The sequence below is a fragment of the Peromyscus leucopus genome, chromosome 4, assembly GCF_004664715.2.
Source record: "Peromyscus leucopus breed LL Stock chromosome 4, UCI_PerLeu_2.1, whole genome shotgun sequence".
NCBI lineage: Eukaryota > Metazoa > Chordata > Mammalia > Rodentia > Cricetidae > Peromyscus > Peromyscus leucopus.
In genome coordinates, this window is record NC_051066.1 from 133,190,757 (window position 1) to 133,201,750 (window position 10,994).

General features: G+C 53.7%; 1 protein-coding gene across 2 annotated transcripts; it reads left to right on the top strand.

The window, feature by feature from the left end:
• The first annotated feature begins 14 nt into the window (after nucleotides 1-14).
• Myl9 (myosin light chain 9) lies at nucleotides 15-7,115 on the top strand. Of its 2 annotated transcripts, none has more exons than XM_028855605.2 (4): nucleotides 15-125; nucleotides 3,120-3,328; nucleotides 5,867-6,028; nucleotides 6,474-7,115. In XM_028855605.2, the coding sequence occupies exons 2-4, from the start codon at nucleotides 3,145-3,147 to the stop codon at nucleotides 6,644-6,646; spliced, it is 519 nt and encodes a 172-aa protein (XP_028711438.1). In that variant the 5' UTR covers nucleotides 15-125; nucleotides 3,120-3,144; the 3' UTR covers nucleotides 6,647-7,115. The 2 variants fall into 2 exon arrangements, with proteins under 2 accessions (XP_028711438.1, XP_028711439.1); XM_028855606.2 differs by having other exon boundaries at nucleotides 76-157.
• The last annotated feature ends 3,879 nt before the right edge of the window (nucleotides 7,116-10,994 follow it).

Below are 10,994 nucleotides of genomic sequence, written 5' to 3' on the forward strand. Positions count from 1 at the left end.
CCTGACCGCCGGCGGTCCTGCCAGCCGGGTCTCCACCCCCAGAGCTCAGAGCAGTGGCTACAGCGGCTGCCCGCCAGCTCACACGGCAGCGCAGCACCGCCCGGGACTTTTCTTCTCTGCAGCAGGTGGGAGCCGGCGCAGCGCCTGGGCAGCTACAGTAGGTGGTCAGGCCGAACCTCACCCGGCCCTTCAAGGGCTGGGGCATGCAGAGTGGTGTGGGCTGGGGCTGCTGCCTTGCTCGGGTCCTACGGGGACCCTGGCTCGGACTGAGCAATTGATGGTTCTACGCCCCGGAAAACTGGTCTTTGGGCAAGGAAGAGTGTCCAGAGTGCCTTTTGCTAAGGAGCCACACACACACACACCAAGCCCAGAGCTCCAGGCTACCTGCCTGTAGAGATGCCGATGAGGGGATGGGGGTGACGGAGGCCCTGACCCAAGAAACGGTGTGTGTCAGAGGAAACTGAGCCCTGCAGAGCCCAGGTTTCCTTTTCTCTATTTTGCACACCCTGGGGCAGGAGAAAGGGATGGTGACCGCCCTGACACCTCCCACTGCCTGTACCCCAGTGCTGTGTGCGCCAGACAGAGCAATGAGATGGGGAAGTCTTGGTATTTGATCCTTCACAGCCCTCCACATCCCTGGTTGCTTCCAGGGGTGTGGAGTGCTTGTTCTCTGATAAACTGGTTCAAGAGCAGGGCATCTGGCATTGCCCAGCTGTGGGGATAGGGATGAGTAAGGGGCCCAGGCTGGCTTCTGCCTGGGTGCCAGCTGTTACTGTAGGAAGAAGTGGTCTAGTCATGGCCAGGCCAAGTCCCAGCTGTCTGATCCTTGGTGTCTAGGACCCAAGAAAGAGAAAAATACGGCTTCAGGGCTAAGGGCTCAGCTTAGCCCTGACCTCTACTCACTCAACCAAGTCTAGAAACTACCTGGCCACAGCCTTTGCCACCCACTGCCCCCCAGTCTAACATGGTATCCTGGTATCCAACCCTCCCATGGGCATGCACTTCTCTTGGTGGTGGTGGGGGGGCCGGGGCAGGTGGTCGGTCGGGACCTGCCTCTCAAGAGTGCTAGGATAGAAAGGGCAGAGATACAGGTGGCTATGACAACGAGCAATAGGGGGGCCTGGCTGGGCCTGCCCTAGACGTCTGCAGACAGGAGAGGCTGGCAGTGTGGATGACCATCTCAGCCTGGCCACAGGAGAGGGGAGGGCCAGCTTCCAAGGACAACATTCCTGCCCTCAGTTCCTACCAGCTCCCATCCAGCACCACACAAACACCAAAACCTGGTGTGTGGTGGGGGCCCATTGGGCCTTACACAGCCTGAGTAGCCTGAGGACCTGCTGGCGCTGACCATGATCCCAGCTTGGGGGGACCTGGGGGTGGGGACAGAGGAAGAAGTGCACAGGCCCTGGGCCTAGGGACACAGAACACAGGACAGAGGGGTGGACATACTGGGGCCTTGGCTAGTTGAGGGGAAGCGGACACTAAGTCTTGAGGTGTATTCTCCCCACAAGCTATGACGGGTTCAGGTTGAGTGCTTTCCCCAGCCTCAGTTTCCCCATCTGTAGGGGAGCTCACACAACCTTTCACCAAAGAGTCATCAGCTAGCCTGTTGCTGTGGGCTGTGCTTTCGGTAAGGGATGAGGGAGGCTGCAAGTATCGGTTGTCAAGACAAGGGCAAAGAACGGCACCCCGGGGACCCCAGAGCCCAGCTGGAGGAAGACAGCTACAGAAGAAGGTTCTGGAAGGAAGGTCACCAGAAGGATGACCTCCCCAAGGGGACGCAGTGTGATGGGCCAGGATCAGCCGGAAGCTGGGAGAACACACTGGGGCCTTGAATGCCGGACTGGGGGGCCCAGATTTACCCAGCGGTATTGGGGGAGAACAGCACAAACCTTGAAGGGTTTTGTTTTTTTGTTTGTTTGTTTTTTTAGATTTATTTATTTATTTTATGTATATACGAGTACTCTATCTGCATGTATGCCTGCATGCCAGAAGAGGGCATCAGATCCTTCTATAAATGGTTGTGAGCCACCATGTGGTTGCTGGGAATTGAACTCAGGACCTCTGTAAGAGCAGCCAGTGCTCTTAAGGCTGGGCCATCTCTCTAGCTCCACCTTTGAAGGTTTTAAGGAGACAGGTGAAGGTCTGAATTTGAACGGGGTAGAAGAGACTATTCAAGGCCAAAAAACCACATCTACATGGATCTATGGTTTCAACTTGAGGGAGCTTCAATGTACAGGATGTGATGAAATTGAGGGCCAAGGATGAAATTGTCACACACTAGGGACCAGTCAGCCTCCCCAAGGAAAGCAGCTGGGTTCCACAGCCCAGAGGGATGGTGGAGGGGAAAGGGGAGACAGCACAGATGGAGAGGGCTGGGGGAGTAGAGGGATGGTGGAGGGGAAAGGGGAGACAGCACAGATGGAGAGGGATGGGGGAGTGCAGAGGGATGGAGAGGATTGGGGAGTAGAGGGATGAAGAGGGATGGGGGAGTGCAGAGGGATGGGGAGGACGGAGGAGTAGAGGGATGGGAGAGTAGAGGGATGGAGAGGATGGGGGAGCAGAGGGATGGAGAGGATGGAGTGGAGGGATGGAGAGGGCTGGGGGAGTAGAGGGATGGAGAGGATGAGGAGTACAGAGGGATGGAGAGGATGGGGGAGCAGAGGGATGGAGAGGATGGGGGAGTAGAGGGATGGCGAGGACCAGGGAGGGTAATGTCAGGAGTGCAATGCTGCTGGTCGGCCCCCTCCTAGCAGGGCCCTACCTCCCCATCACTGAGAGACAGTAGTCACATACTATCAAGGAATAAAGTAGACAGTGTACCTAAATGGTTGGCACCAAGCCAATCCTGTTTTACCAGTCCTAGCAAAATTAGTTCTTTTTATGCCCAGCACCACTCCAGGGGCTCTCTAGACACTAAATTAACTGTTGCCCCTATTCCCACATGAGGAGCGATGGAGGAAGTTATTCAGGATCACAGCCCACAGGCCGCTCTCAGAACTGGATGGCTGGAGGCCCAAGCCTGTGGGAGGCCTTGAATGCCAAGCCTAGCTCTAAAAGCCATCAGGGGGAGGTAGGAAGATTCCATGCCCATCATCATCCCACACCCCTTCCTGCAGGGAAACCCCAACACCCGAAGCCAAGATGTCCAGCAAACGGGCCAAAGCAAAGACCACCAAGAAGCGGCCCCAGAGGGCTACGTCTAATGTCTTCGCCATGTTTGACCAGTCCCAGATCCAGGAGTTTAAGGAGGCCTTCAACATGATTGATCAGAACCGCGATGGCTTCATTGACAAGGAGGACCTCCATGACATGCTGGCCTCTCTGGGTGAGTAGGACAGGTGGATGGGGATCTTCACGGGGCAGGGAGAAGGGCTGCGTGGCACTTACAGGGCACTTCCTGTAACATGAGACCTGTAGTGCCCCCCTGCAGGTAATACCGCTCTAACTCTGCCCACGTAACAGAGAGAGAGACTGATGCACAGAGCACAAGGATTTGCACCTAGACAGGCTGACTCCCTGGAGAAAGGCAACCCTGTGCATTGGGATATGTGGTAAATCTCACTTAAAGAAAAGCACCAGCAGCTACATGGAAGTTTGTACTGATGGGGAAACTGAGGCACTATTAGAAGGGAGGCCAGAGCACTCCACTATATCCCCAGTGACCAGGATCTTGGGGTCAGAAGGGCTCAGGGATCAAGCCTAAGCTGCCAATGTTCAGATGGGTACACTGAGGCCTGGCGGGGGTGGGGGTGGGGGAGGCCTCCAGGGCGCGTCTTTCCCCACGTGCCGGACACCCTTAGCTCCAATTCCTGGCACAGCCTTCAGTGGGGCAAAGGATCAGGACTAGATGACAGACAGTGGACTTGACAATCCCAGTCAGTCCCTAATGGCCTGCCTGTGTGAACGGCATTATGTTCTCATGTGCACGGCACAGGTCTGTCGGGGGGAGACCAGCACCCCAGAATTGGAAAGAGGGTGCCACCACCCTCCCAGCCACAGGCCAGGCTTATTTGAGGCCTCCCTCTCCCAAGAAGAAAACCCAGCACTCTAATCTGGATCCTCTCAGCATCTCAGAAGGGAAATACCATCGGGGAGGAAAGGCTGGTCCTCAAGGGCTAAGAGCTCCTCTGGGCATCCTATAAAAACAAGGCAAGAGACATGAGGTTCAGAGGGACACAGTCATAAAGACTTCCCCTACTGGTCAGGCCGCACCTTGTATTTGGGGCTTTACATCCCTGAGACTGAATGGGCCTAAATAGCTCCTTGGAAAAACATGTCCACAGAGCAGATGTGGTCTTCCTGTTAAAGAACATTGTCCTCCCAGGAGAACATGGCCCACAGAACCAACTAAGCAGGGCTCATAGAGGCTCACAGAGACTGAAGTGAAAATCACAGAGTCCACATATTGTTATGGTTGTTAGCTTGCTGTTTTTATGGAATTCACGACAGTGGAAATGGGGGTGTCTCTGACTGCTCTCGGGACCCTCTTCCTCCTACTGGGTTGCCTCACCCAGCCTGGATAGGAGGGTTTGTGCCTAGTTTTGTTGTATCTTGTTATGCTGTGTTCAGTTGATGTCCCTGGGAGGCTTGACTTTGTCTGGAGGGAAATGGAGGAGGAGCACATCTGGGGAAGAGGGGAGGTGGGGAGGAGGGAACTGGGAGGAGTGGAGGGAGGGATGTATTATATGAGAGATGTATTATATAAGAGAAGAACAAAAAAATGTATCCCCCCCAAAAAAAAGGGGGAAAAAGGAAAAGGAAAAAAAAAAGAACATTGTCCTCAAGTTAAAAAATAAAAAGGGACAATGTTCTTTTTTTTTCCTTTTCCTTTTTTCCCCTTTTTTTTTGGGGGGGGGATACATTTTTTCTTTTTTTTGTTCTTCTCTCAAAAAAGAACATTGTCCTCAAGTTAAAAAATAAAAAGGGAGCCGGGCAGTGGTGGCGCACTCCTTTAATCCCAGCACTCGGGAGGCAGAGGCAGGTGGATCTCTGTGAGTTCGAGGCCAGTCTGGGCTACCAAGTGAGTTCCGGGAAAGGCGCAAAGCTACACAGAGAAACCCTGTCTCGAAAAACCAAAAAAAAAAAATAAATAAATAAAAATAAAAAGGGAAGCAAGTAAGGTAATAATAAGCTCTGAAGACATCTTCCTAATTCTCTGTGCGACCCTCTTGGGGGCAGCAGGGAGAGACTCAGAAAGACCCAGCAATGTGCCCAAGGTGGCACAGCATCCCTGTGTTCTGCTGGGATCTGAACTGAGCGGACCGCAGCCTCCCAGAGCTGTGCCGCCGACTGCCGACTGCCGTGAGGACCATGAGGACCGCTGGCTCACCCTCACAGTTCCAGACAGGACGCTGAGGCACAGCGCTGGTTTAAACCCACGCACGGGTGACACCAGCGCTCACCGATTTAGCCATGTCTGAATTGTTTCTGGAATTCGGGGACAGACTGCCTGGGTTTGGTTGCTGACCTTGCTCCTCACTTCCTGTGTAACCGGATAAGCTGTCCGCCTCTCTGCCTCAGTTCCTGGCCTGTGGAAAAACAGTAAGGATGCTGTTGGCACAGAGATGAAAATCAAACCCTCGAGGCAGGGAGGTGGTGTGCCAGGCACAGTGGCACTGGGGGTGGGGGAAGGTGATCTCACACAGGCATGGTGGGGAGCCAGGAACTTGTGGCATTCCCTCATAACCTCAAACGCAGGCAGGGACAGGAGCTGGATGCCCAGGAGAAGGCAAAAAATCACCTGGCACCTGTTTCCTAGTCTACAGAGTTTACTGTCGTCGTCGGGAGGTCACTGGGAATGAGTCACTCAGGCTGGGGACAGAGAGCTAGGGATAGCAGCCCCAATGCCCACCCCTCACCACAGGGAAGAACCCCACGGATGAGTACCTGGAGGGCATGATGAGCGAGGCGCCAGGGCCCATCAACTTCACCATGTTCCTCACCATGTTTGGGGAGAAGCTGAACGGTACAGACCCGGAGGATGTGATCCGCAATGCCTTCGCCTGCTTTGACGAGGAGGCCTCAGGTCAGTCACACCGGAGGCCTGGGCTGGGGAGGGGGCACAGGGGTGCTCAGTGCCTACAGGGAAGGGTCCAGGCCAGACATTACTGTCCCCAAGTGCCCGGTGCCACGTGGTTACCAAGGCGTCCCACCGCCGGACTGTGCCTGTTGGCCCGTGACATGCTGCTTTGAGCCTTCCGGAAATCAAACCGTGCCTTGCCATTTTTTATGCCAGCTTCTGTCGCACAAGTTTTCCCTCTCATGGGGCCACAGTCCCATCAGACACTGTGGACAGTCCCTCTGTAGATCTCTTCCAAAACTCTCATCCATGTCCTTTTCCCTCAAAGTGATTGGAGACCAGAATAGGGTCTTCTAGCCCCTCTCCCCCTACGAGGTCTCCAAGGGCTGGGCGGGCATGGGTGGCTGTGGTCAGAGATTGCCCTGATTGCCCTTGTCATGCCGTGCCCCAGGGTTCATCCATGAGGACCATCTGCGGGAGCTGCTCACCACCATGGGTGACCGATTCACAGATGAGGAGGTGGATGAGATGTACCGTGAGGCACCCATTGATAAGAAGGGCAACTTCAACTATGTGGAGTTCACCCGCATCCTCAAGCATGGCGCCAAGGACAAAGACGACTAGACTTTTCTTAGCTGTCCCAATGCCCAGACCCTATCCCAGTCACCTTCCCAACACACCACACTCGACCTTCCATGAGGAGTTGGGGTCCCAACTCCCCGGGCAGGAAATGAGCCCTAAGACCCACTGGGTGAGGCAGGTGTCCCACCATGGCCCCAGGCACTAGGAGAGATCTCTTTAGGGAAGGACTGTAGCGGGGTGGTGAGCCAGGGTGGAACCCCGGCCCCTGAAGATGGCCACCCTCAACCATGCCCGCTCGTTCCAGGGCTGCCCTGAGGAGGAAGGCATTCATATCCTGGTGTTGGACACTAATTCCCAGCATCCCCACAAAGGCACACACACATTCACCATGTCCCTTCGGAGGATGACAATCGTCCTGACACTTCGCCTGTCCATTTGCCAGGACGCACCCGGCATGCACAGAGGGAAGCGGCCTGGGGATGCGGCCTCTAATACAAGGCTGAGCACTGCCTCTGGTCTGTGTGTGTGTGTGTGTGTGTGTGTCTGTGACGGGGAAATTAGGGACCGTGTCCCATCACCTTCCTTCCCTCCCATCCCAATGACTGCCCTGATGCACCATGCCACCCTGTCCAGGGGAAGGGCCCAGGGGTCTGCCAGCCATGTGGTACTGAAGCCTCTGACCCCCAGTAAGGGGGCTGGCGCCATGCTCAGCTGAGACCAGCTTAACAAGTGGAACAGAAACAGGCCTCTGAGAAGAGAGGATGGCATGGTGAGACCCAGGGGTTCACCAAACCCCATACGACAGAGGGGGTTTTGACCACTGGGGGTCAGAGGTCAAGGCCACAGTACTAAAGCCTGATTTCCAGGTCACTTCACTGTTCTGGAGAAGCTTGAAATAAAGGGGGGCTCTAAGAACAATGAAGAAGAGGGTGTCCAGTGGCTCAGGAGGTGACTGGTCAGCAGCCCCACCTCCCTCATCTTGTCCAGCTCCAGACAGCCAACAGGGTTCACTCTCCACCCCAACACTCGTACACAGCCCCTATTCCAGCACATGAGGCAGGCAGGGCTGGGCCCCCACTACACCTGAATGACGGGGTCACTGACAACACCCCTACAGTGTAAAGCGTGGAGACTGCCTGGGCTAGTCGTCAGTGGGTAGAGAAGGGGGCTTCACATGTCCCACCTGACCCCAGCAGAGGGCAGGGACAGGTGCTGGATCCAGAGTGGTCCACGAGAGGCAAGCACATGGCAAAGGCCTGCAACCAAGGCAGCACACACAGCAGTGAGGGACACCAGCCTGGAGGCCACATTCAGCAGTGAGGGGACACCAGCCCGGAGGCCACATTCAGCAGTGAGGGGACACCAGCCCGGAGGCCACATTCAGCAGTGAGGGGACACCAGCCTGGAGGCCACATTCAGCAGTGAGGGGCACCAGCCTGGAGGCCACATTCAACAGTGAGGGACACCAGCCAGCCTGGAGGCCACATTCAACAGTGAGGGACACCAGCCTGGAGGCCACATTCAGCAGTGAGGGGACACCAGCCAGCCTGGAGGCCACATTCAGCAGTGAGGGGACACCAGCCTGGAGGCCACATACAGCAGTGAGGGGTACCAGCCCAGCCTGGAGGCCACATTCAACAGTGAGGGACACCAGCCCAGCCTGGAGGCCACACTCGACTCCCATCCTCCACCATCCTCTGTAGCAGAAGGCCGGATGCATACACTCTCAGTTCCAAAGGGAGCCCCACATTTTTTTTGGTCTCGATTCTGGATGGGACCAAACCCAGTAAGGTCCAAACCAGCTCCAAATAGTGTTCCAGCCTCAGTCCCAGCCCCAGCTGCAGCCCTGAGTGGCCCTTGGCCTGGCCCTGGACACCACCTCCTCTTGCTACACCACGGAGGCACCAAAGGTCTGCTTGTGGTGCCTTCAGTGTCTAGAAGGCGGGGAGCCAGGCATGGTGGCTTGCACCCATAATCCCTGCAGGCCACAGGCCAAGGCAGGAGGATCATCACAAGTTCAAGGTCAGCCGGGACTACAGTGAGGACCCTGTGTCAGGAAGGAGGAGGAAGACAAAAAGGAGACAGGGTCATCTCAGGAAGACATCTCTCCGGGATCCCACGTCCAGCCTAGACAGGAAGGCTCATGGTCTTCCAGCTGTCCTAGGGCTGAGAGGATTCCAAAAAGGGAGGCAGGAGGAAATAAATCCTCTGCAGAGGATGGAGAGCCGGGAAACCAGGCATGGAAGGGAACGGCCCAGGCCTACAGCAGCAACGTGGCAGCTCCACAGCTGTGAGAAAGATGGTCTCCATCCCATAAACCAATGGAAGCAGCTTCTCAGCAGCTGAGGAGAGGCAGGGTAAGAGCTCACAAAGGCCAAAAGGTGGCCACAAACTCAGGGCCAGCCTGGGCTACAAAGGAAGACCTTGTGCGTAAATAAATACAAGTTAGCGAGTTTTATCTTCTCAGGTAACAGTTAAGAGAAAACAGTGAAACCTTCCCAGAACTAGAACTTCCCAAGTTTTGCACAAAGCCCAGAAGCCACAAAGGAGAAGTCGGGGGGGGGGGGGGGGGATGTCAGTGCAGGAAACTGACAGGCTATCCAATCAAAGCCAGTGCCCAGGGGAGCAGCTGGCAGCTGCAGGAGGACAGCGCTGAGGGGTGTGGTCTGGCTTCGCCCTGATGACAGTGGGCAGTGTTCATAAGCTTACGTTATAGACAAGGTCACTGCAATGGAATGATCGTGACCAAAATTTTAACACGTTTCATAGCTTTTCCCCAAACTCAATGCAGGCATTAAAACTAAGGCAAAAAAAAAAAAGGATTATTTTCTGCAAACCTTTTTGAACTTTCACTATGCTTTTAAATTCTGAAACAACTGGCAGGGATGTGGTGGTGCATGTCTTTAATCCCAGCACTCGGGAGGCAGAGCCAGGCGGATCTTTGTGAGTTCGAGGCCAGCCTGGTCTACACAGCAAGATCCAGGAAAGGCACAAAGCTACACAGAGAAACTCTATCTTGAAAAAAAAAAAAAAAAAAACACCACCATCAACAAAATCTGAAGCATCTAGATGGTTTTACTCCAGAACAAATTACAATCTATTGAAAAGCATACACCAAGAAGCTGTTTCTTTCAACCTTTTGTACAGGAGTAGACAGGGTCTCATGTAGCTCAGGCTAGCCTCAAACTCACTATGTACTTAGAATGACCTTGAAAACAATTTCCAGAGTGGGTGCTCATCTTCCACCTTGTTAAGGCAGCGAAGTCTCTTGGTCTGTGCTGCACTGTACAGCCCAGGCTAGCCCCATTTCTTCCAGCCACTTCCGTTTGTCTCCCTTCTCACCAAAAGAATTCAGGAATTACAGAAGCAAACCCCGTTTTTGTTATTTTACTGTGGGTGATGGACCAGTCTGACTCCATCTTCAGATTAAAAGCCATCTTGTCACACGGTCAAAATAAGTTCATTCCTGTTTCCTGTAAAGTTTGGATTTGAGCAGGTCTTGACCCTTTTTCTGGAATTTGACATGTTCCATACCCTACACCTTAACCTCCACCCTGATAAGATGTTCTGCCAAAAAATTTTGAGATGTTTTGCCAAGTTCCTACATAACCGAAAACCCTTGGTAACCCTCTATCCTTGCAGTTTTTTTTTGGGCTATATAAAACCCCACTTTTTCCTACATATGTTCAATGCTATTTTCTCGAACCCTGCTTTAGGGAGATAGCCCTGTGTCTTAGTTAGGGTTTTTATTGCTGTGAAAAAGACACCATGACCACAGCAACTCTTACAAGGAAAACATTGATTTGATGTGGCAGCTTACAGTTTCAGAGGTTCAGTCCACTATCATCACAGCAGGGAGCATGGCAGCGTGCAGGCAGACATGGTGTTAGAGGAACAGCTGAGAGTCTTACATCTTGCAGGCAACAGGAAGTAGACTAACATACTGGGTGGTATCCTGAGCACAGGAAACCTCAAAGCCCGCCCCCACAGTGACACACTTCCTCCAACAAGGCCATACCCACTCCAACAAAGCCACACCTCCTAATAGTGCCACTGTCTATGAGATTATGGGGCCAATTACAGTCAAACTACCACACCCTGTCTGACAGAAAATAAGCTTGCTTATTTTGATTAAAAGAATTTGGATAATAGTCTTTACTCTTGTTAGTGGGATTAATAATTGGAGGCCCCAGCCAAGTGGTGGTGGCACACGCCTTTAATCCCGGCACTTGGGAGGCAGAAGCAGGTGGATCTCTGTGAGTTCAAGGCCAGACTGGTCTACAAAGTGAGTTCTAGGACAGGCTCCAAAGCTACGCAGAGAAACCCTGTTTCAAAAAAAAACCAAAATAATAATAATAGTAGTAATAATAATTGGAGGCCCCAGTGAGAT

Excerpts from the sequence above, each read along its gene's own strand:
- Myl9 (XM_028855605.2), top strand. The coding sequence starts at position 3,145 with ATGTCCAGCAAACGGGCCAAAGCAAAGACCACCAAGAAGCGGCCCCAG. Across the intron at positions 3,329-5,866 it reads TGACATGCTGGCCTCTCTGG|GGAAGAACCCCACGGATGAG; the intron begins GTGAGTAGGACA and ends CCCTCACCACAG. Across the intron at positions 6,029-6,473 it reads CTTTGACGAGGAGGCCTCAG|GGTTCATCCATGAGGACCAT; the intron begins GTCAGTCACACC and ends GCCGTGCCCCAG.